At 47.8% G+C, this 25,720-nt stretch overlaps 1 protein-coding gene across 1 annotated transcript in view; it reads right to left on the bottom strand.

Annotated features, from left to right (window-relative positions):
* Positions 1-5,082: 5,082 nt before the first annotated feature.
* LOC125444906 (G protein-activated inward rectifier potassium channel 1-like) overlaps positions 5,083-25,720 on the bottom strand; it is a 39,625-nt gene continuing 18,987 nt past the window's right edge. Inside the window, exons 2-3 of the mRNA XM_048517660.1 lie at positions 19,248-19,464; positions 5,083-7,146 (exon numbers count right to left, since the gene is read on the bottom strand). Coding sequence (XP_048373617.1) covers positions 6,542-7,146; positions 19,248-19,464 — 822 coding nt within the window. The 3' untranslated portion in view covers positions 5,083-6,541. The remainder of the gene's footprint in view (positions 7,147-19,247; positions 19,465-25,720) is intronic.

The raw sequence follows: 25,720 nt of genomic DNA, 5'->3' as shown, positions 1-25,720 counted from the left end.
CCGCCTTCAACCACTACACCACACTGTCTCTCCTTGAAAGTCACCTTGGGCCGGATGGAAAGACTGGATTTAAACATTGACTCATTTGGTCAATAAAGAATCAGTCAATAAAGAACCAGCCCCTCAAACACACTCTGGGCTTGATCCTAGCCCCAATGCTGGAGGCACACAGCACAGAGGCGTATGGGGGAGAAATGGTGCACAGGAACAAAACCTCCTCCGGGCTCCCTTCCCCACAGTGGGACGACATGGGCAGGGCCGAGGGAGGCTGAAATCAGACAAGGCATCAGGATGATGTGGGCCGGGTCAACTCCTCGGCCTGGAGTTGGCCCGGCCCACATCGTCCTACTGCCTCGTCTGACTTTGGCCTCCCTCAGCCCTGTTCTCTTCGACGATGTGGGCAGGGCCAAGGGAGGCCGAGGTCAGACAAGGGATAGTTATCTGGTCATGTGTGTGGGTGTGTGCGTGTGTGATTTTGTGCCCTCTACGTAACCAGATTAGTAGCACCCGGGGACATGGGTCACCCCATGTCCCCAGGCAGATACACCCCTGCAACAGCAATACCCTGCATCCGAAGCATGTGCTGCTATCATCTGAGAGGGTCCCTCTCTTTAAATTGCTAAACCCAGGAGATGACTTAAATCCAACCCAGCTTGCATGCTAGTGAAAGAGAAAGCAAGAGCCTCTCTTGACTACCGAAAAGGCTTTGCCGTGAATCAGAGGATCTCGACTCACAGGATCGGGGTGGGGGGGGGATGGGACAGTGGATCAGGAGGTGAACTGGACAAGCACAAAAGCTGGATGGAGCCAACTTGATGTGTTTTAATAACTCAAGTCTAAAAGGCAGCTGAATAGAACCCAGGGGTGGAAAGAACACAGTTGCTGGAACCACTCCCGTGTGAAAAAAATGGTGCAGATTTCTGCAGGTTTTTGCAATACGGAAACATTGGGCTGGGTAATATTTCCTGCAGAGTCCAGTCATATTTAACGCTTTGGTTTGCCTCTGCAGATCCAAGTCTGGCAATATTTTTCTAACCTGCAGTTGCAGATGTCTACCGCCAGAGGGCACACCTCACCACTCATTCCCTTTCTGGCATGCTTTTCATTTATCCCCCCCCCCCCCCAGTTCATAGCTATAGTTGCCCTGTCTGTTCCTGACCCCTCTTGGCCCCTTCCAGCATAAGGTGTTGTATCATGTCATCTGCGACAAAGAAATATCTGTTCGACAGGGAGGCAGATCTACGCTGCAGCTCGCAGAATGAAAAATGCTCACGGTCTCTTCTGGCGCCTGAAAGTGCGCTGGCGGTCGGAGCTTGTGCAAGACATAAGCCGCAAATCTGTTAGGCTTTAAGGTGTCACAAGACTTTTTTTTTTTTTAAAAAAAAACATGCTGCAACAGACTAGCAGAATTATCCCCTTGGAATTTGTCAAAACGAAATCTGGAGAGGAGGTGACGCTCTCGCACTCGTTTATTGCATAAGCAAGGACTGGAAGCAAGAATATTCTGGGTTTCGGGGAGATTTGGTGGAAGGCATTGAATGGTCATCTTTCTGTTTCATGCAGAGCGTGGAGGAACCTTATTCTCCTTCTGATGTGATGAAATATTTGCCTCTTTTTGCACTGGTAACTGCTAAAAAGATTACAGCAATCTTGGTGTTTTTATGGGCATACACAATTGGTTACATTTTCGGAGTAGCTTTGCCGGAGGGTGAGGGGGCGAATGGGTAACGTGGACAGCTGAAAGCTTATATCTGAGCATTTCCAAAGAAATCGGTTTTCACAAAGACCCGATTGAGTCCGCAGTGCGCGCCCCTCCAACATGCTGATCACGGGGCCACCTTAAATTTTCCATCCCTGAAACAGAAAACAGGATTTTTGTTTGACTGCAGTCTGGTCGGTGATCATCACGGGGACGCTGGTCATGAACTCCAATGATTGCATTTGAATGAATTAAACTAACACTGATGGTTCACACTCCCTTTAGGCCTGCGGTTTATTTGTTTAGGTTTATTGCTTGTGTGTGTGTGTGTGTGTGTGTGTGTGTGTGTGTACACACATAATCTTCCTCTGCAGAAATCGGAAATCATATTTATTTAAATTGTCTGTTTCCCCACTTACCCAAGCCTCAAAGGCCAGCAAAAACAGGTCATTTGGGCCAAATGAGACCCGATGGTCCTCGAATTTAGCTGTTTTATGTCCTAGGACTGTGGTGGCGAACCTTTGGCACTCCAGATGTTATGGACTACAATTCCCATCAGCCCCTGCAAGCATGGTCAATTGGCCATGCTTGCAGGGGCTGATGGGAATTGTAGTCCATAACATCTGGAGTGCCAAAGGTTCGCCACCACGGCCCTAGGATCTGATTTTATAGCTGAAATACAATGCATATATACATGACATGCCTAATAACGGTCATATTGTATTGTATTGAATTTAGCTATAAAACCTCTGTACAGGTCTTAAGTTTGTCACCCAAAAAGGATTTGGGTGAGTTGAATACACAACCCTTTTCTGTACATCATATTCGCATCCCGTTCTCACTCTGCAAAGCTCAAAGCTTCCTTCCTCCGGTCCAACCTCACAACCACCCTGCGAGGTCTGCTAGGGTCAGAGGAGAGTAAGTAGCCCCAGGGTTTCAGGCAGAAGTCTTTCTCATCATCTTCTATCTGATCCTTTCGACTGGAGACTTGAACCTGGGGACTTCAGCATTCCAAACAAATGCTCTGCTGCTGCACCGCAGTGGCCCGACCCTCTAAATCAGTGGTTCTCAACCTTTCTAATGCCACAACACTGTAATACAGGTTGTGGTGACCCCCAATCCTAACATTTATCCATTTTGCAGATGGAGAACACTGATAAAGAGAGTCTTAGGTGACCCCTGTGAAAGGGTCGTTTGACCCCCAAAGGCAGACCTGGGCATTATATGGCCCGCGGGCCACATCTGGCCCGCTGGATGACCCTGATTGGCCCCCCTGCCTTTTGGCCCGGCCCTCCACAATATTTTCTGTTTCTTATGCGGCCCCATGGAAAAAATAATTGTCTACCCCTGCCCAAAGGGGTCGCGACCCACAGGTTGAGAACCGCTGCTCTAAGTTTAGGCTTGGATTCTATAACTGAGTTCTGTGTGCAAGTATGCTAGGGAGCCTGTGCTGTGGAGTGCGATTCCTATTCTCTTTGTGCAAGAGCAACAGTTTTCAGGGAGGCTTTGTGCAAACAGAACGGCGAGTGGAAAAGGAAGCGCCGTCCGGGGCAGAGGCTGCCTGGCTTATGTGGAGACTTTTCACAGAATCCAAGCCGAAATATCTCCATTTTTTAATTGAAGCCAATTGCTGGAGTTCTATTTCCGTTCCCTCCCCCTCCGCACACAGTGAGAAATGCTCTGCCAAATGCAACAGCATCTGTCGGGCCCTGGCAGAACGTTGTGGGTCTGTGGCTGTCAGTTGCGAGATATGGTGGCAAACAAGGGGGGAAAGAATCCCAGATGTTAGCCTTCCAGTCTCATCTCTTCTTCCAGCTGCTGACAGCCCCTGGGACGTCCCCTTCTGATAATGGCTTCTGTCCTGATTTCACATTCCAACAAAAGGAACTGAACTTGGCAGTGGGAAGGCCCCAGGTAAGATCCAGTTGCTCGTAAAGCAGGCTGACCAGACGTCCCGCTTTTGGCGGGACAGTCCCGCCTTCAAACAATTTGTCCCGCGTCCCATGGGTTATTTAAATTGTCCCGATTTTTGGGAGACTGCCACACTGCCTTCTGGGGCGCAAGGCAGTGCGGCAGCCTCCCGCGCGCACGGCCGCAGGAGCACGGCCTTCTGGGGCTTGCTGTTTCTCGCCCTGTGACAGCTGGCCGCCTACCCCCGTCCCAGTTCACAAAGGTGACCATCTGGTCACCTTATCGTAAAGCCACCACCTGCAATGCCCAAACTAGAGTGGAGGCTCTGCTGGGGCTATGGCCAAGTGCTCCCCAGAGATCAGGGGCTCCAACTAGGAGGGCACCCAAGACCCACACAACAGCTTGATTGAACAGACAAGATGGCGGATTTCAGTGCCCTTTACAATATGCCACAAAAAAATTGGGACTCAAGAGACCTGAAATGAGCAAACAAATCTATACTTAATAATGCAAATGTATATAATTGCACTGAATCACGGGGAAGGAACGAGCTGTGCATGATATTATTCAGGGCACTGGAGATTGGCTGCCTGTGAACACTGAAGTTCAAAATAAAACCTTAACAGTGGTCGCCAACCATTTTGTCTGTAGGCACCCTCAGAATTCTGACCCAGGGTAGTGGGTGCAGCTACAAAACGGCTGCTGCAGGAGGTGGAGGCAACCATAAAATGGCTGCCATAAGAGGCGGAGCCAACCAAAAAATGTCAGGGTGGGAGGTCATGCATACTCTGGTAGTAACGCTTCAGCATTTTGCATAGATGCTCTGTTTAACCGGATGCCTTGTTAAATGAACTGATGAAAAATATTTCCGGGCTTTTCGTACAGTTTACCTTCATTCATGCAGTGGAGATCTTTGGGCTGCTGCCGAATGGTATCACCTGATAAAATTCTCTCCGCCAATCAGATCATCGGTGTCCAATCAAAAACCCACCCGGTTCCACTCACTTTCTAAAAACATTCAGTGGGCAGCAGGGATCACGGTGCCTGTGGGCATCATATTGGGAACCCCTGGCCCAGTAGTGGAATCCAAAAATTTTAGTAACAGATTCCCATGGTGGTGGGATTCAAACTGTAGTGTAGCGCCAATGGGGCTGGGTGGGGCACGACGGGGGAGTGACCGGGCATTCCTGGGCGGGGCATTCCTGGGCGGGGCTGTGGCAAGGACGCAGCCGCTGCGCTGGTCCTTGGGCGGGAAACGAATGCACGCAGGCGCAGGCTGCCACGCACGCCGGTGCACCTCCTGCTAGACTGCTTCAAGTTCTGCGCGCTGCTGCTGAGAGGAGGGGCGTAACTAAGGCAAAAATCACGTGGCAAAATCACCCATTAGTAACCCCCTCTCGGCACACACAAATAATTAGCAACCTACTCTCGGGAACCTGTGAGAACCTGCTGGATCGCACCTCTGCCCTGACCCCAAATGGACGCACAAGCTGATCTACCAAATATTGAATGCTGCTGCTGTTTGTGATTTTCTGTGAGTGCTGAGTGCCGTCCTTAGCACCTCTGTGGTGGGAATCTGAGAGTCTGCAGTGAGCCCATTCAGTTTTAGACTGGGGGGGGTCTATAAAGATTGAAATTGTGTGCCCTGCGCCCCTTACACACACACACACACACACACCACCCCCCCCCCCCACACACACAGACATATCCCCCGTGCCGGCACATGCCTGGTGCATTGTACACCTTCCCGCCCCCCTTGGTGCTATGTGTGCCTCCAGTCTTCTTCTATTTCTACAACTGGAAATCCCTGCTGAGTCTCCTTTCTGCCTTCAGAGTTGCTTCCGCAAGCCTAGTTTTCACAAACAGCAAATGATTTTTAAAATCAGCTTCCTACTAGAATGCTCAAACGCTCCTCTAGGCACAGCAATTCCCATCACAAAGAAAACTAACGCATAAGGAGCAAAAGATTCCAGCCTACCCTACTTATTGACATGCTAGTTTTCTGTGTAGGAGGGATTTCCTTGGAGGGACGTTGAGTCAAGCCACCTCTCCCCTGTCATCTGAACGGGATGGCCAAGAAAAGAAACACCGAAGCCCAGCTTTGCAGCTGTAAATGAGGACAAAAAAACTCGGGGGTGGTTTTTTTGGGGGCAATGATCGCAGAATGTTCATAATTTCGTTCACAGACATGCAACGCCGACAGTGAAAACGGGCAAAGGCCATCAGATATGGGACATCCGAATCAGGCCCAGACGTGGCACCCAAGCAAACTCGTAAAGCTATAACCCTTTCTCTTGGTTTCAGAAAACGTTTTGGCCTGTGTTCGCGGGACACTCTCGCGGGAGAAGTGGGCAGTCCTTGTTTTCTAGAAAGACACTCAGGTTTCTATATTAACCCTGCCATGCAACCTGGAAAAGGAAGAAGCTGCAGCCTGTTTATACAGAGTTGGAGACGGGTCCATCTAGTCCGCTATCCTGACTGGCGGCAACTCTTCAGAGTCCTGGGCGTTCCTCAACAGCTGCTACTGGTGATGCCAGAAATCAACGCTAGCACCTTCTGCATGCAAAACTCGAGCTCTACTACCGAGCCACGAGGGGTCATATTCTCAAGAGGAACTTGCTGTTCCAGAATAACGCTTCCAATTTGCTTCTTTCAAGATGCGGGCAGAGAGGGACCGGCGTGTAATGGGCATGGTCTAAAAGGAAGACGAGCGGAGCTACAAAACTCAGATCTGATAGAGCCAGGAAGAGAGCATTCCCCCGTTGCAAAATCCTCTCGCGCAGCTACGGTCAGCCGCAGGTGAAGCTACGGTTTGTATTCTAGTTGAAATGGGGTCGGCGCTGGTTGTGTGGCCGTGGTCCAGATCTTCACAGTAATAATCCGAGAGGCGTGGGAGTTTGAAAGGCAGCCATGTCTGGTTGAAGCTGCTCTTTAGGTGAAGAGGCTTGAGTTCATTTTCCGTAGCTTGGCAGGCAAATGGTCGTCTAATCCTGTTCCCAAGGTGCGCACAACTGCGGGGGTTTGTTGGAGTTCAAGGTTCCCGGTGGACCGAGCCAAAACATCTGACTTGTTTTTGAAAGCGGCGGATTTCACCTTTTCCCGGCTGTCTTCTATGCTGCAAACGGAGCTGATCTGCTGGATCTTGAGAAGGTCGCCGGTGCTGCAGGCTTTCTCCACGTTGCTGGAACAAAGACTCAAGACCCCTCGGTGGAGATCCTCCTTCCCGGAACAAAGTCTCTGAAATTTGCTGGGGAGCCTGCCGCCTTTCTCTTCAAAAATATCCAGGCCGTCAAGTGAGGAGATGTTTTCTCTTCGACTCCGGTTGCTCCCCGCGGGGGTGTTCAAAGGTGACGGAAGCGCAAAGTTTTTCTCCTGCTCTTTGACGCTGTACGGAGGAGTGGGGACTTCAAAGGTGGCGTGGAACTGAGAATAATCCACCCGGAAGAAGCCATCTTCCAGAGACATCACTGGGATGAACCGGTGACCCCAGAGAACCTCATCTTCTGTGTAAGAGGTCCTAGCTTGACACGTCATTCCTATGAGAGACAGAAAAATGATAATAGAATGAAGGCTGGACTTCAGATTATGTCGCCACAAGTTTAAGAACATAAGAAAGAGCCTGTTAGATCAGACCAGAGTCCATCTAGTCCAGCGCTCTGCTACTCGCAGTGGCCCACCAAGTGCCTTTGGGAGCTCACATGCAGGATGTGAAAGCAATGGCCTTCTGCTGCTGCTGCTGCTGCTCCTGAGCACCTGGTCTGCTAAGGCATTTGCAATCTCAGATCAAGGAGGATCAAGATTGGTAGCCATAGATCGACTTCTCCTCCATAAATCTGTCCAAGCCCCTTTTAAAGCTATCCAGGTTAGTGGACATCACCACCTCCTGTGGCAGCATATTCCAAACACCAATCACACGTTGCGTGAAGAAATGTTTCCTTTTTTTAGCCCTAATTCTTCCTCCCAGCATTTTCAATGCCCCCTGGTTTTAGTACTGTGTAAAAGAGAGAAAAATTTCTCCCTGTCAACATGTTCTACCCCGTGCATAATTTTATAGACTTCGATCATATCCCCCCTCAGACGTCCACTCTCCACACTCAAGAGTCCCAAACGCTGCAGCCTCTCCTCATAAGGAAGGTGCTCCAGTCCCTCAATCATCCTCGTTGCTCTTCTCTGCACTTTTTCCTATCTCTTCGATGTGCTTTTTGAGATGCGGCGACCAGAACTGAACACAGGTATATACTAGGGCTTCAGTAATTAGCCAATTAATATGTCTGTGTAAAGTCACTGCTGACTTACGACAATCCAGTAGCATTTTTAGGGCAAGGAACTAACAGAGGTGGTTTGCCATTGCTTTCCTCTGCATACTGACCCTGGTATTCTTGGTGGACTCCCATCCAAGTACTAGCCAGGGTTGGCCTTGCTTAGCTCCTGAGATCTAACAAGATCAAGCTAGTCTGAGCCACCCAAGTCAGGCTGCTCTTAAGACATAAGACATAAGAACTAGCCTGCTGGATCAGACCAGAGTCCATCTAGTCCAGCACTCTGCTACTCGCAGTGGCCCACCATGTGTCTTTGGGAGCTCACATACAGGATATGAAAGCAATGGCCTTCTGCTGCTGCTGCTCCCAAGCACCTGGTCTGCTAAGGCATTTGCAATCTCAGATCAAGAAGGATCAAGATTGGTAGCTATAGATTGACTTCTCCTCCATAAATCTGTCCAAGCCCTATTTAAAGCTATCCAGGTTAGTGGCCATCACCACCTCCTGTGGCAGCATATTCCAAACACCAATCACACGTTGCATGAAGAAGTGCTTCCTTTTGTTAGTCCTAATTCTTCCCCCCAGAATTTTCAATGAATGCCCCACCTTTCTCTCCTGTAAGGAGACTCAAGGTGGCTTACAAGCTCCGTTCCCTTCCTCTCCTCACAACAGACACCTTGTGAGGTGGGTGGGACTGAGATAGTTCCGAAGAACTGTGACTAGCCCAAGGTCACCCGGCAGGAATGTAGGAGTGTGGAAACACATCTGTTTCACCAGATAAGCTTGTGCCACTCAGGTGGAGGAGTGGGTAATCAAACCTGGCTCTCCAGATTAGAATCCACCTGCTCTCAACCATTACACCACACTGGCAGCCTCTAATTTGATCCCCCACTCCTCCACACGAAGCCTGCTGAGTGACGTCAGGCCAGTCACAGTTCTCTCCGAACTCTCTCTGAACCTGCAGAGTCAAGTAATGGCAAACCACCTTAGAAACCCTTACGGGTTTGCCTTAAAATCAATTAACCTAGTCAAAATTAATGAATTCACGGCGGAAAGTGACTTGACAGCACTTTCCGCCACCCATTGATTAGATTACGTAACCACTTTTCATTTTAAAAAGCTTCTTGCCACTCAATCAGGAAGCGGAAGCATCACTCTGCTAATTGCAAATGGCCCTTGCAAGACGCGTGGGTGGCGGGTTCCGCCTCAGAAGAGGCACCCCACTTCTCTCGCATGCATGAGGGGTCTACCTTCTTGGGGGGCCTGCTGACAACACACCGTTTCAACATCTGAAGACAGGGCAAATCCGTTTCACTTTTGGAAGTGCCGTTTTGTTCAGGTGTAAAGCAGATGTAATGGATTATTGGTGAGGAGGAGAAGAAGAAGAGTTTGGATTTACACCCCACCTTTCTCTCCTGTAAGGAGACTCAAGGTGGCTTACAACCTCCTTTCCCTTCCTCTCCCCACAACAGACACCTTGTGAGGAGGAGGAGGAGGAAGAAGAAGAAGAAGAAGAAGAAGAAGAAGAAGAAGAAGAGGAGGAGGAGGAGGAGTTTGGATTTATATCCCCCCTTTCTCTCCTGTAGGAGACTCAAAGGGGCTTACAATCTCCTTGCCCTTCCCCCCTCACAACAAACTCCCTGTGAGGTGGGTGGGGCTGAGAGAGCTCTGTAGAGCTGTGACTAGCCCAAGGTCACCCAGCTGGCGTGTGTGGGAGTGAACGGGCTAATCTGATTTCCCCAGATAAGCCTCCACAACTCAAGCGGCAGAGCAGGGAATCAAACCCGGTTTTTCCAGATCAGAGTGCACCTGCTCTTAGCCACTACACCACTCCTGCTCCAGAGAGAACTGTGACTAGCCCAAAGTCACCCAGCAGCAATGTAGGAGTGCGGAAACACACCTGGTTCTCTAGATAAGCCTCCGCCACTCAGGCGGAGGAGTGGGGAATCAAACCCGGTTCTCCAGATTAGAACCCATCTGCTCTTAACCACTACGCTATGGTGGCTGTGCAGATTCTCCGACAGCATCTCAAAATCTTATTTCAGCGCCGCTTACATCGAAACCATTATTACCTTCACTGGGAAACTCAGCACTTTGACAAAATAGCATTTATATTGGTTCAGATGCCTATTAGCGAGACTTGCCTTTGTGTAAAGTTGCGCTCGTCATTTTCTTTCCCGTTCCTGCTGCGAGCAACAGAAATGCTATTTTGTCAAAGTACTACATTTCCCAGTGAAGGTAGTAACGGTTTCAACGGAAGCAAGGCAGGAATAACACTTTAAAGTGCTGCCAAAGAATTGGAGCTGGGTGTGATGGGGAGGAAGGAACAGGACCCGGCGGAGCATTCCAACATAAAGAAGGTCCAGGAAGATGTGGCGAATTAATTCACATATCTCCTGAGTTCTTTATGTTGAAACCGGTATAGAAGAAGAAGAAGAGTTTGGATTTATATCCCCTCTTTCTCTCCTGCAAGGAGACTCAAAGGGGATTGCAATCTCCTTTCCTTCCCCCCCCCCCACAACAAACACCCTGTGAAGTGGGTGAGGCTGAGAGAGCTCCGAAGAACTGTGACTAGCCCAAGGTCACCCAGCAGGAATGCAGAAGTGCAGAAACACATCTGGTTCACCAGATACACCTCCCAAGCAACTGGACATAGTGGTCAAATTCTTGCTCACTACCCTGTTTCCCCGAATATAAGACATCCTCTGAAAATAAGTCGTAGTAGAGGTTTTGCTGAAGTGCAAAATATAAGGCATCCCCCGAAAATAAGACGTAGCAAAGTTTTTGTTTGGAAGCACCCCCGACGAACAGAACACAGAAAAAAAAGACATCCCCTGAAAATAAGACATAGCACATCTTTGGGAGCAAAAATTAATATAAGACACTGTCTTATATTCGGGGAAATATGGTATTACGAAATAATTTCCTGGGTTCCTCTTTCGCTCTGAAGTATGCACTTTTGAAACAGGAGTACCTGTTTTATCTCGTTAAATTGTATTTGGTTTACTTAGTTCTGCTATGTTTTAATGCCTAATAAAGGTCTTTGAACTTTGACTTTGACTTTGACTAGCCCAAGGTCACTCAGCTGGTGTGTGTTGGAGTGCACATGCCAATCTGGTTCTCCAGATAAGCCTCCACAGCTCAAGTGGCAGAGCGGGGAATCCAACCCAGTTCTCCAGATTAGATCCTCTCGCTGCTCTTAACCTGCTCTTAAGAGCACCTGCTCTTAACCACTACACCACGCTGGCTCTTTTCTTTCTCATTTTCCTTTCTGATTCCAGCCACAGTTCAGGAAGTATCTCAGCCTCAATGGAGGAACGCACCTGGGTAAGCAAGAGCCCCCCTTTAATATCTTGCTGTCCCTTCTGCTGAGATGGAGCTAGAGACTCCTGCATCCCTGCACGACATCTCACTGTTATCCTAACAACACTTTTCTGGGAAATTGGACCCATTGCAGAAGTGAACAGGATTCTGAACGAGTCTGCTTAGGAATGCTCTCTTAAGTCTCCGTCAGCCTCCAGGTTTTTTGGTCTTGCATATTTGTGGGTTGCCAGTGATCTATCCATGGTACTGAACGATTTGGGCTTTGCCTCCTTGATCCACTCTGTCAACCCTGGAGCAGAACCACTTCCATCAAAAGAATTCTGAGTGGGTTTCCAGCATTTCCCACCTCTGTTCATTGGGTCAAATGTCAATCCTTCTTGCTGTCAGAATCAACATTTGTGCTGTTTACTAGAACAAGAGAAGCCAGGAGAAAAAGCCAAAAGACCATACTTGCCCATGGTAACAAGTAATGCCGAGTGACCAAAGGAGCTGTATTAAGAAATCTTTGTTTTCCAAATCGTTTCAGCGATAAACAGCCATATAAGTTTTTAAAAGTTACACATAGCTCAGACATCTATGCTGATGTTTGCACCAAGTGGAGGACAACCCATAATTTACAGTGCTGCTCTGCTTTCGTTGTCCACTTGCTCACCCAGTTTCCACAGAGAAAGAATGGATTCCAAAGAATGGATTGCAAATGTACCACAAACCATTATTTATGATTCTAGTGGCCCATCATGCACCATGGATTTTCAGTTCAGACAGTACAGCAAGCCATGGTTTGCAAGTACTGAAACCATCATTTCTGATTCTGGTTCACAACCCCCAGTTTGCTAATACAGATACCACGTCAAACCATAGTGGTGCTTTCTTAACCATGACTTGGTAGAATATCTGAAGTGAGCCACTAACATATAATATCTGAACTGAGTCACTTACATGGGCTAAAACGAGTGAATCCCACTCAACACAAGCAAATCACACTTGCTAATTGCACCCTTTACACTTGTTAACCAATGCAAATGGTTCTTTCTTTATACTTGTTAACCAATGCAAATGGCTCTTTCTTTACACTTGTTAACCAATGCAAATGGTTCTTCCTTTATACTTGTTAACCAATGCAAATGGTTCTTTCTTTATACTTGTTAACCAATGCAAATGGCTCTTTCTTTACACTTGTTAACCAATGCAAATGGTTCTTTCTTTATACTTGTTAACCAATGCAAATGGCTCTTTCTTTACACTTGTTAACCAATGCAAATGGTTCTTTCTTTACACTTGTTAACCAATGCAAATGGTTCTTTCTTTACACTTGTTAACCAATGCAAATGGTTCTTTCTTTATACTTGTTAACCAATGCAAATGGCTCTTTCTTTACACTTGTTAACCAATGCAAATGGTTCTTCCTTTATACTTGTTAACCAATGCAAATGGTTCTTTCTTTATACTTGTTAACCAATGCAAATGGCTCTTTCTTTACACTTGTTAACCAATGCAAATGGTTCTTTCTTTACACTTGTTAACCAATGCAAATGGTTCTTTCTTTATACTTGTTAACCAATGCAAATGGCTCTTTCTTTACACTTGTTAACCAATGCAAATGGTTCTTTCTTTACACTTGTTAACCAATGCAAATGGTTCTTCCTTTATACTTGTTAACCAATGCAAATGGTTCCACAGATCTATATACTCCACTTGCTTTACTACCATCAGATTCTCTGAAGATGCCAGCTGCAGATGCAGGAGAAGCATCAGGAGAATATGCTACTGGAACACGGCCATGCCGCCCGGAAAACCCACAACACTCTTGAGTCACTAAACATTAAATGTATTCAGTAGTTAAATACACATACCTAGGGAATGTAACTTGTTTGTAGACCCATTGTACTGGGTGCAAAATATATCAGGGAAGGAGGAAGGGAGAAAAGACAGCATATCAGAAACTTGCTCTTATTAATAAAAAAGCAAGATATTTTAATCTCAACATCCCATCTTGTGTTCCAGCAGAATTGCAGCATACACCAAATCCAGGGATTTTGCAGTGGGTGGGGGTGGGGGGCTTCTAACATTTACCAAGGCAAAACGACTTGCTTCCAGGAACGGCCAGATATTTTTAGAAGACGACAGCATATGGGGTAGGGTTCAGTGCGAAGTTTGCACAGTTCAACCCTGCGATCTGTAGGGGTAATGAACAACTTGTAGCTCCATCTGGTGACAGTCAGTCTCCTAGCAATCTTTATTGACTTAACGAGATTTGCTAAGGCAGGTTTCATTAACCCCTTCCTTACACGAGGAGATTCTGAGCCGTGTGAGGTGAACACAGCATCGCCAACAGACATGGACCCAAGAATCAACATGGCAAGAACTGGATGGGGCAGATCTCCCTGGTTGCTCTGGACTCAGCTGGAGCCAGGACTGTTTTGAACAGCAGGGATAGATATGGGAAGCTACCTTATACTTAACCAGACTGCTGTTTCATTTGTCTCATTATGGCCTCCTCTGTTTGGCAGCAAGTCTCCCTGGTCTCAGGCACAGGCAGGTCTGGAGATGGTTCAACTCTGTGATCTCCAATATGGTACCCAGCGTGGCGTAGTGGTTAAGAGCAGGTGGATTCTAATCTGGAGAACTGGGTTTGATTCCCCCACTCATCCACCTGAGTGATAGAGGCTTATCTGGTGAACCAGGTGTGTTTCTACACTCCTGCATTCCTGCTGGGTGACCTTGGGCTAGACACAGTTCTCTCTGAACTCTCTCAGCCCCACCTACCTCACCAGGTGTCTGTTGTGGGGAGAGGAAGGGAAAGGAGCTTGTAAGCCACCTTGAGTCTCCTTACAGGAGAGAAAAGTGGGGAATAAATCCAAGCTCTTCTTCTTCTTGTATCTACCAATGTGGTTCCTGGTGCTCTCTTAACAGCCAGAGTGGTGTACTGGTTAAGACTAGTGGACTCTGACTTGGAGAACCAGGTTTGATTCCCCGCTCCTCCACATGGGTGGCAGACTTTTATCTGGTGGACAGGATCAGTTTCCCCACTCCTCCACATGAAGCCTGCTGAGTGACGTTGAGCCAGTCACAGTCCTCTCCAAACTCTCCCGGGATGCAAATGAAATACAGGCCAGCTCTGGCATTTCTGTTTCAATCTCATTGGACCTTACAGTATCAAACATGTTATCATGCTGCTGACTCATCTGCATGGCCCCTGAAGTCCTCTGGGTATCCTTTGCCAGCAAAACCCTTCAAAGCTAAAACAAATCCTCAGGTGCAGCGTGGTAAGCTGCAGTGCTGCAGTCAAAGCTCGGTTCACGGCCCGAGTTCGATCCCAACAGAAGTCAGTTTCAGGTAGCCGGCTCAGGGTTAACTCAGCCTTCCATCCTTGCAAAGTTGGTGAAATGGATATCCAGCTTGCTTAAGGTAAAGTGTAGATGACTGGGGAAGGCAAACCACCTTGTAAACATAGTTTGCCTAGCAAACCATGTGATGTGACATCACCCCATGGGTCACTAATGACCCAGTGCTTGAACAGCAGCAGCAGCAGCAGCTGAAGAAGAAGAGGAAGAGGAGGAGGAGGAGGAGGAGGAGAAGGAGAGTTTGGATTTGTATCCCACCTTTCTCTCCTGTATGGAGACTCAAGGTGGCTTACAAGGAGCAGCAGTGGCGTAGGAGGTTAAGGGCTCGTGTATCTAATCTGGAGGAACCGAGTTTGATTCCCAGCTCTGCTGCCTGAGCTGTGGAGGCTTATCTGGGGAATTCAGATTAGCCTGTACACTCCCACACACGCCAGCTGGGTGACCTTGGGCTAGTCACAGCTTCTCGGCGCTCTCTCAGCCCCACCTACCTCACAGGGTGTTTGTTGTGAGGGGGGAAGGGCAAGGAGATTGTAAGCCCCTTTGAGTCTCCTTACAGGAGAGAAAGGGGGGATATAAATCCAAACTCTTCAAACTCTTCTTCTTCCCTTCCTCTCCCCACAACAGACACCTTGTGAGGTAGGTGGGGCTGAGAGAGATCAGAGAGAACTGGGTCTAGCCCAAGGTCAATCAGCAGGAATGAAGGAGTATGGAAACACATCTGGTTCACCAGATAAGCCTCCGCCACTCAGGTGGAGGAGTGGGGAGTCAAACCCAGTTCTCCAGATTAGAATCCACCTGCTCTGAGCCACTACACCACACTGGCACTTACCCTTAAGACAAGGAGCATGCCCACTAAACTCACTGGCCAGCAAAACTGTCACAGGAGAAATGAATCTTTACGGTATAACAATAAGCATATCCAATAGCATTATCAGCCAAGCAAAGCCAAAAATACTTAACTATGATTCTAAGCATTTTTACTAATGCCACATTGCAGTCGTTTGGCAGCCAAGCTTTCAAAGGAAACAATAAGTCCTCACACAAGACAATAACTGCACGCACTAAAACCACTTGCCAGCAAAAACTTTGGGGGCCAAATAAGCCATTGTGGTATGATAATAGCCTCTAAAATCACACAGCAATCACCTGTCTGCAAAACCTTTCAAAAGCTCAGATGAGCCCTCAAGCAAAACAACACGCGTGCCCCGGGAAGGTGGCGTAGATAATTCGCTGCGACCGAAATGGCTTAGAACAGTGATGGCGAACCTATGGCACGGGTGCCAGAGGTGGCACTCGGAGTCCTCTCTGTGGGCACTCGCACACAGAGTTCGTTATGTGGGGGGCGGAAAATCACACCCCCCCCCTGCAAACACACTAACATAATGCCCAGGGCTGGCCTGGGCCACTGAGCAACGACATCGCGCGCACACACACCGTGTGGGTGAGCAGGGAGGACTTCGGGTTGGCGGGCCTGGTGCCTGTGCTCTGGGTGGCTGCTGCCCGAGGGGGGAGGGTGCAGAGAAGGCAGAGATGCCAGAGAGGCATAGAGCAGTGCGCACGGGACTTGCTGGAGACTAGAGCAGGCTGGCCCCTGCTCGAGCGGGTGGAACGGAGGAAGAGGGAGCTAACCGTTTTTTTCTAAACTAAAACCTCAGCATTCAGGTTAAATTTCTGGGTTGGCACTTTGCGATAAATAAGTGGGGTTTGTGTTGCAATTTGGGCACTCGGTCTCGAAAAGGTTCGCCAACACTGGCTTAGAAGGACAACGTAAGTCCTTATGCAAAGCAATATATAAGCCACAAATTGGGAGATCAAACATGGGAACACATGAGAAGCCAATGGGGAGAACATTTCAGTCTCCCAGGATTCTTCATACCTAATCTTAGAATTAAGAACAACAATTGTAAAGAGCAATTGTGGTGGAAACCCGAGCACAGGACTTGAAAGGTACCACGAGGCCAAGCTCTCAGGTTGCAACCTGAGTTCTGGAGTAATATGGGCCGTGCTTTCTGCTCCCCCGTCTCCTATAAGCAAAGTCCTCTATTCAGTTTGCGCATTTGCAAATGAATGCTGCTTAGGTCTTTTTATTTTTTATTTTTTAAATAGTCTTATTTCCAGTATTGCATAAAGGTTCATTAACGAGGCACCAGAGGGGGAAAGTCACATAATTAATCTCCCCATTAATCTGTTCCTGGCATGGAAGCAAATTGGCCTCGGAGCTAAAATCACCGAGGAAGGGGGGATCCGTCGCCATTTCCACAATTAGGGTGACCTACTTGCCGGGGCTTTTCCTGCTTGGTGGTTTAAGGGAGAGGGAGGGGGGACCACATCTAGAACTCCGCTGCTTCATATTGATGTATTTGGGGCTGTGTAGGGATGGGTGGAGGAAGGGGAAAGTGAGGATGATGTATGAGTCTGAAATTGTGTGCATCGAGGAATGCTGCTGTAAATTTCGTTGTGCGTGCACAATGACAATAAAATGCTTATGCTTATGCTTATGCTTATGCTTATGCTTATGCTTATGCTTATGCTTATGCTTATGCTTATGCTTATGCTTATGCTTATGCTTATGCTTATGCTTAGAATGGCGGTATTGGTAGAGTGATGTTTAAGAACTGCTAGCCAGCAGACTGAGCCAGAAGTCGGTTTTCTCAAGTTAGAAGGGGGGAGGGGCTTAGACGTTTTGGACAGCACAGGGGGAGGAGCTTAGAAGAGAAGAAGAGTTTGGATTTATATCCCCCCCTTTCTCTCCTGTAAGGAGACCCAAGGTGGCTTACAAGCTCTTTTCCCTTCCTCTCCCCACAACAGACACCTTGTGGGGTAGGTGGGGCTGAGAGGGCTCCGAAGAACTGTGACTAGCCCAAGGTCACCCAGCAGGAACGTAGAAGTGTGGAAACACATCTGGTTCACCAGATAAGCCTCTGCCACTTAGGTGAAGGAATGGGGAATCAAACCTGGTTCTCCAGATTAGAATCCACCTGCTCTTAACCACCATGCCACACTGGCTCTAGGAGATTCTGGCATGTGGTATGTAGGGGGTAAAGCTTGTTAATGGCGATAGGAGAGTGTCAGCAGCTACCTGGACAAAAAAATGACCTGTCCTTTTAATAATGGCTTCATGAGATATTATTAACCAAGTGATGTGATTACCCTCCATGCCATGAAGACCTTCAGCTACCCATTTCTTTCCTTCAGCCTCTATTAAAGTGACAGAGTATCCCCCCCCCCCCAGGCCTATTGGTAGTCAGGGAAGTGGGAGTAATGTCCCTTTAATACAGGTGTAATAGAATGCTATTTACCAGATGATGTCATTTACCTTCATTCAGTGAGAAGCTGCAAGGGCCAGCTTCTGTTAAAGGGACAGAGCATTGTTGACAACCCTACCTGAGGGGGGACTTGGCAGATGAGAGAGAGAGAGAGAGAGAGAGAGAGAGAGAGAGAGAGAGAGCGCATGAGGTGAAATAGGATTCCTTTTTAAACACCTTGGCAAAATCTCTCTAGCTTATTCCACAGAATATCCACTACCAAACCTGAGGCATAAATACTAAATGGACAGCTAAAATATCTAGTAATTGCTGAGCTTTACACAGACTGCAAGGTTTCTCTACCAGCACAAAATCTGACCTGAATTCTAATTTGTTTTTAAAAAAATTACATTTGCAGTACTGATTTCGGTAGCAAAAAACTAGGAAGATTGGTTGCTTGCTAATACTGTAGAAAAAGTACCTTCCTTTTTCTTAGCATTAGATTGATGTATGCGAGAAATGCGGAAGAGTCCGCCTCTCTCTCACATTGACCGATGAAGGGGGGAGTTTTTCAATGAAACCGTATGCCTTAAAAAAAAAACTAATTAAAAAGTATGAAGGTGTAAATGTAGAGATGACCATATTGAGATTGTGGAACACATTTTGATGGCTTGTGGCCGTGGTGGGATCCAAAAATTTTAGTAACAGATTCCCATGGTGGTGCGATTCAAACTGTGGCGTAGCGCCAATGGGGCTGGGCAGGGCACAATGGGGGCGTGGCCAGGCATTCCGGGGGCGGGGCATTCCTGAGCGGGGCTGTGGCATATGACGAGCCAGCTATGCGCAAGCGGTCCCTTGCGGAAACTAATCGCAACAGCGAGGCGCGAGGGCTGCCACGCGACTGCCGGTGCACCTCCTGCTAGACTGCTTCAAGTTCTGCGCGCTACTGCTGAGAGGAGGGGCGTAACTAAGGCAAAAATCACGTGGCAAAATCACCAATTAGTAACCCCCTCTCGGCACGCACAAATAATTAGTAACCTACTCTCGGGAACCTGTGAGATCCTGCTGGATCCCACCTCTGGCTTGTGGTCACTGGAGAGATTTGAGGCAGAAATATTGGGCAGTTTTTACTGTTTCCATTTCATTCTTTGCGAAGTTTAACTCGGTTTCTATCATCTGACTCAGATAATAGGATTGTGCTGCTAGCAGCGACGTTTTTGTGGGTAGTAATTAAATGAAAAAAGGGGCTCATTTCTTTGGGGGATTATATTCACGTGATGCTGCTTGTTGTAGCCAGTGGTAAGTGAAATGGTGGTCAAGGAAACGACACTTGACAAGAGCATTTGCCTTGCCACAGAAGAAACCCCAGTTTGACCTTAAAAATCTGAGGCAGGGTTTTCGAGAAAAAACTTCTTCTGCATGAGAAATACACTGCTGGAAAAGATATGGGATTCCCAATCTGTACCTGTGGTTTCAACAATTCCCTCCAGGATGACGACGATTTCAAACTGCTCGCTCCTGAGTGATCTCTGTGACAGGGCAAAGAAAGGACTTTTCTCATTGATCTCGTGACAGATGGTTAGAGGAGAAACGAGGAACAGTTGGTCTGCCCCGGTTCCGAATCCGACATCTAGTTCGCACTGGTCTAGTGGCAGGAATTCGCCTTCTGGTGTCTGTCGTGACTGGAGATAAACCGAGAGGAGAAAGTCCCCGTGAGTGAAGAACAGATCTTGCAGTTGCCAAGGAGTATGAATGTGTCCTGCCTGGTGAACAGTTCAAAAGCTGGCATATGATTGATTCATTTCAATTTACAAAAATGTACATTACGCCCTCACAAAAGGGCAGGCGAGGCGGCTAACGTGTAAAAACATACACAATAAAAGCATATTTGAAAACCATTAATATCGATTCAATAACAACACCATTTAAACAAGTAAAACCAGTGCTAAAATACATACAAAACCCCCAACAACAATAAAAATACAAGTAGTAGAAGAAGAAGAGTTTGGATTTATATCCCCCCTTTCTCTCCTACAGGAGACTCAAAGGGGCTTACAATCTCCTTGCCCTTCCCCCCTCACAACAAACACCCTGTGAGGTAGGTGGGGCTGAGCGAGCTCCGAAGAACTGTGACGAGCCCAAGGTCACCCAGCTGGCGTGTGTGGGAGTGCACAGGCTAATCTGAATTCCCCTGATAAGCCTCCACAGCTCAGGCGGCAGAGCTGGGAATCAAACCCGGTTCCTCCAGATCAGATACACGAGCTCTTAACCTCCTACGCCACTGCTGCTCCTGCCCAATATCTACTTGTGAATATCACATTGTTACGTGATATTTTGCTTGGGCCCAATCAAACAGGGTTCTTTTCTGTGAACCGTCAACCTTTTCCATCTTTTAAACCTCTTTTAAAATCTTTTAAACCTCTCGTAAAACCATCTAAATGCAACATTTCAACACAAGTGGCATTTAACGCTAACCTCCTGGTGGTCCCTGGTCCCTTGGAGATATGTCTAGCCTCAACTAGGGCCAAGGCATTTACTTCTGTGGCCCCCGCCTGGTGGAATGCTTTACCATCTTCTATTAGGGCCCTGCGGGATCTGAAAGAGTTCCGCAGGGCCTGTAAAACTGAACTATTTCGCCAGGCATTTAGTTGAGGCCAGCCTCCCCGTTTCGATTCAGTTGTCATCTGTACTGTCACCGGACTCCCCCAGGGGGGTGGGAACACGTAAGGATTTTTTGTCGGTTGCATATGTGTACTAGTTGTGTAATAATCAGAATTCTATTGAGTTAATTTTAATAATTTTAGAGTATATTGTGTAGCGCCGTGGTGGCAAACCTTTGGCACTCCAGATGTTATGGACTACAATTCCCATCAGCCCCTGCCAGCATGGCCAATTGGCCATGCTGGCAGGGGCTGATGGGAATTGTAGTCCATAACATCTGGAGTGCCAAAGGTTCGCCACCACTGGTATAGCGTATGATATGTTGTGAGCTGTTCTGAGTTGATTCAGGAGAGCGGCATATACATTTTAAATTAATAAATGTGCCGGAATGTACATATGTCAGCTCAGTTCTGGTGGGTAAAGCTGAAAGGTATACACACTTGTCTAGGGGAAGTGCTATTAATTCACAGTACCGTGCAAACAGACTGCAAGAATTCCTATAGGCCCGTGGTGGCGAACCTTTGGCACTCCAGATGTTATGGACTACAATTCCCATCAGCCCCTGCCAGCATGGCCAAAGGTTCGCCACCACTGCTATAGGCAGTGTTCGGCATCATTAAGCAAATACAATTTTGCGGAGGACAACAGTCATTTCTCAGAAGGCTGATTGATCTTAGGACAAATATTCCAACGGGCCCTTTTCAGTACTCTGAAAATCGTGCTTTTGATTAAAAAAACACCCTGTGAGTTATATTTAAATTGTAATTTACATCTGCAATACGCGCAAGAGATATGAATTGTAGTTCACACATACAAGCTTTTCCACTCCCTTTTCTCTCCTCTCTCTCCCCCTCTCCTTCTTTTTCTCCACACAATCCCTTCCCCTGTGCAGAAGGCTCACACGAAGAAACATCAACGGAGCTCACAGCAATGCTTTCGATTGCGGTTACTGGGTGGGAAGTGTTGTTGCCTTCGCAGGAATCGCCGCTGGACATATTTGCAGTAATTAGCTGGAGACATTAGCAAGGTGCCTGCAGTAGATATGAGCAGAACCGGTTTTTATGGAACCGAGAGGAAGAAAAAGGGGGATGAAGGGAGAAGGACAGAAACAATAGCCGAGATGAGAGATATTGAGCTGGAGACATCCAAACAGAAGCAAGAGGCATTTGCAGAGAGCGGAAATCAGCTGTTCTGAGCCTAGCCAAACACTCGGGCCTGCCTCTGTTTCTCTCCGCCACAAAAGCACCCTCACGCCTAGCCGGCCTCTATCGGATCAGACACGCGTTCCCCCACTTGGGCCACTGTTTGGCTATGTCATCTTTGCTAACGAAGATGTCAATTCCGGTTCCCTCACAAAATGATGGTGCGGGCTGTCTGCTAACCCGATGTGACACTACGTGCTCGGATAGCTCCAGGGCGATTTCATTGACTTATTTATTTATTTGATGGGACTGGTTTCCCGGTGGCTGACGAGAGCGGCTGGGAACGAAGTCTGAGGGCCTTTCAAAAGCGGTCTGAGAGAACGTGCCTCATTACGGTTTGACTGCTGGAGAAATCCTCCCCTCTGGAAGCTGCAGAAAGAAGGATGGGTAGAGTTTCCCAGCCGATTCACGAGACTTGGGGATGCGGGAAGAGATCGATGATGGCAACTTCTCAGAATGGCGTCGGTGCAAGGATGCCACCTTTGTGATACCCGGAGCCATGTGGGCTTTGCAAAACTTTCCCATTTATCCAAACTCCTGGTAAACACTCCACGGCCAAAACAACATGTAAAAGGAGAGAGAGTGTGTGTAGCAGAACAAGCTAATCAAAAGAAGAAGAGTTTGGATTTATACCCCACCTTTCTCTCCCGTAAGCAGACTCAAAGCGGCTTACAAGCTCCTTTCCCTTCCTCTCCCCACAACAGACACCTTGTGAGGCAGATGGGGATGAGAGAGTTCTGAGAGAACTGTGACTGGCCCAAGGTCACCCAGCAGGAATGTAGGAGTGCGGAAACACATCTGGTTCACCAGATAAGCCTCTGCCACTCAGGTGGAGGAGTGGGGAATCAAACCCGGTGGGGTGGGTGACCAAAATGCACCCTCATGTGACCCATGAGAATGGTACCTGGCTAACTAACCTCCCCATCTCCCCAAGACACCCCAGTGGATGACAGCCAGTGTGATGTCCTGGTTGAGAGCAACAGACTCTAATCTGGAGAACCAGGTTTGATTCCCCGCACGAAACCTGCTGGGTGACCATGGGCCAGTCACAGTTCTCTCAGAACTCTCTCAGCCGAGGCGATGACAAACCACCTTTCAGCATCTCCTGCCCTGAAAACCTACATCCTGCTGCGAGTGGATGGCACCTTCCGCCACGTAGGAGAGCCAGAGCCCTATACTATGTCCTCGTGACATTTACATTGCATTAAAAAATAATAATAAGCTCTGCAGAGATTCACGCATCATTTCCCCCCCAGGCAGTGAGGACTAAGAAGCTTCAGGAGAGGAGGTGTTGATTTTTGAGAGGGGAAACTGCCCGAGGGGAAAGGGCAAGAAAAGAAAATGTTTTTTGGGGGGAATTATACTGGCAGGGAAAGATACAAAGGCCCCTTCCGCACATGCAGAATAATGCACTTTCAATCCGCTTTCACAACTGTTTGCAAGTGGATTTTGCTATTCTGCACAGCTGCAAATTGCATTGAAAGTGGATTGAAAGTGCATTATTCTGCATGTGTCAAGGAGGATTCGGGGCCAAGGAGGATTCGGCAGGCATAGGGTGAGCAAGCTGGCAAGAGCTGAATTCCACCTGGGCCGAGTTCCTTCTTCTTTCCTTCTAGGCCAAAGGACAAGAACCAAAGGATCCCAACGCCTACAATAAGCAGACCGGCAGAGCTGGACCTGTAACCCCCATGCTCAGAATGGGTTGACCCAGTAAGGGGTGGAGACTCAACCCAGCAAGAGGCTGCAGCAGACCTCATGTAGTTGGAGGAGACAAGGCTACCAGACTCGGACCTTGGTTGTATAAGCCCTTAACACCTTGTTAAGGTAACTGCAATATTGTTGGGAACTACTGGGAAGGTAGTTGTTTGTTTTTGCTATGTTGTAAATGTTGGAGTTTATTGTTTCAGGGTTTCTTTTATGTTTGTAATGGGTGAAAGTTCTCCTGGAAACCTTCCTCATGTTGAATCCTGTTCACCAAGCCCTTGGAGTCTTCAGGAGCCAACCCACTTGCAAAGAAGAATTGGACTTGGCAGATTCAGTAGACTGTAAATATAAGGACTTGAAAATGCAACCTGAACAGGACTTTGAAATGTGATGTTAAATGTTGATGTTATATGTTGAGAAAGTAAACCATTTTGTTTTTTTTTAATTTGTTGTTGCAAACTCATTCCAAGTTCTGCCCCACAGAACCCACAAGCTGAGGTTACAGACCCACCCAGAGAAGTTTGTGTTTCTCTTTCCTTGTTTAAATGGCTTTGTTTGGAATGTGCTGTAATCCTCTTTGGGGTCCCTTTGGGGAAACCAAAAGGTTTCAATAAACAAATCGTGCGTAGCTTGGCCCCGAGATCAGGGCGAAGCAAAGGACCACCAGGGAGACAGCAACCAGGAGAAGGGAGGAAAAGCATGGTTTAAGGAGTGAAGAAGGAAGCAAACAGACAAACAGCTCAGGCAGCCACTGCGGGCTGACTTGACATATGTCTGCACACACTCGACGCATCGCTAAGACCAAGATTGAGATCACAGCTGCCTTCCTCAGGGAGGGCTCGGAGCTGGTGCCGAGGCCCGGATCTGCCTGAAAGTCACACCCACGGTCCCGGCGGGCCTTCACCCTGACAACTTATTTTGCACCATTCAATCTATTTCCAGGATCTTTGTCCTAACATGGAAAAAACATTTAGCAGAAGTCAGGGAACGGAGGCCAGTGCGGTTTCTCCGGGGGCGGTTATTTAATAGGGCTTGAACACTTACAGTAAAAAGAGGTCCCCTTGAGTATCAGTGACGATTCACGACAAACAGCGTGTGTCTGGTGGAGAGGAGGGAGCAAAAATTGGACAGGTGATGAAAAGCACGAAGCGCTGTTTCCACACAAAGGGCACAAAAATGAACCACTAACCATGAAAAAGCAGCATTCTCTAACCTTGGAGGCTGTTGTGTCCAGCACAGATTTGCTTTTGGCTGGAGGAGGGGTGGACGTCAGCTCAGCCTTACATTTACTGCTATGCATATTGAATCTCTGTTCCGGCAATAGCCAGTTATGAGACCCATAACAATTTCTCCACCAATAAACTCAGATTTCATTAACCCGCCGGTCTGCTTCGTTTGGAGAGAGCGTGGGCCCACACCGCTCTTCATTTTGTGGCCCACCTCAGTAGCCCACTTTGTGGTTGCGCCTGCCACCCTATGTCAGAATTCCAAAGACACCCTCGGGCTCGAAAAGAAGGGAACCCCTGCTCTGTGGCATTATTTATCAGTGACTGCTTTGGAAGGTGAACTCTACATGCGAAAGGGACTTGGGAGTCTTAGTGGACTAAACTAAACATGAGTCAGCAGTGTGATGCGGCGGCTAAGGAAGCCAATGCAATTTTGGGCTGTATTAATAGGAGCATAGTGTCAAGATTGAGGAATGTCGTTGTACCTCTCTATTCTGCATTGGTCTGACCTCACCTGGAATATTGTGTCCAGTTCTGGGCACCGCAATTCAAGAAAGATATTGACAAGATGGAATGGGTCCAGAGGAGGGCAACCAAAATGGTAAAAACTCATGTCCTATGAAGAGAGACTTAGGGAGCTGGGGATGTTTTGTCTACTTTGGAGAAGCAAAGCTTAAGGGGGGACATGATAGCCATGTTTAAATATTTGAAGGGATGACAAGTCGAAGAGAAAGCAAGCTTGTTTTCTGCTGCTCCAGAGACTAGGACACGGAGTAACAGATTCAAGGTACAGGAAAAGCGATTCCACCTAAACATCAGGAAGAACTTCCTGACAGTCAGGGCTGTTTGACAGTGGAATTCACTGCCTTAGAGATTGGTTGAGTCTTCTTCTTTGGAGGTTTTTAAACTGGATGAACATATATCTAGAGTGCTTTGATTGTGTGTTCCTGCATTGCAAGGGGGTTGGACTTGATAGCCCTTGTGGTCTCTTCCAACTCTATGATTCTATCCATTGAAGTCTCTCTCCTCTCCAAACTCCGCCCTCCATGGGCTCCACCCCCCAAATCTCCAGGTATTCCCCAACCTGGAGCTGGCAGCCCTAGTTGTCGTGGTGACGAGGTTCCCCTTCCTTTTCCTGTTGGGAC

Source organism: Sphaerodactylus townsendi, linkage group LG15 (genome assembly GCF_021028975.2).
Source record: "Sphaerodactylus townsendi isolate TG3544 linkage group LG15, MPM_Stown_v2.3, whole genome shotgun sequence".
Lineage (NCBI taxonomy): Eukaryota > Metazoa > Chordata > Lepidosauria > Squamata > Sphaerodactylidae > Sphaerodactylus > Sphaerodactylus townsendi.
The sequence above is the reverse complement of the archived record's forward strand: the minus strand, read 5'-3'. Positions and strand labels throughout refer to the sequence as shown.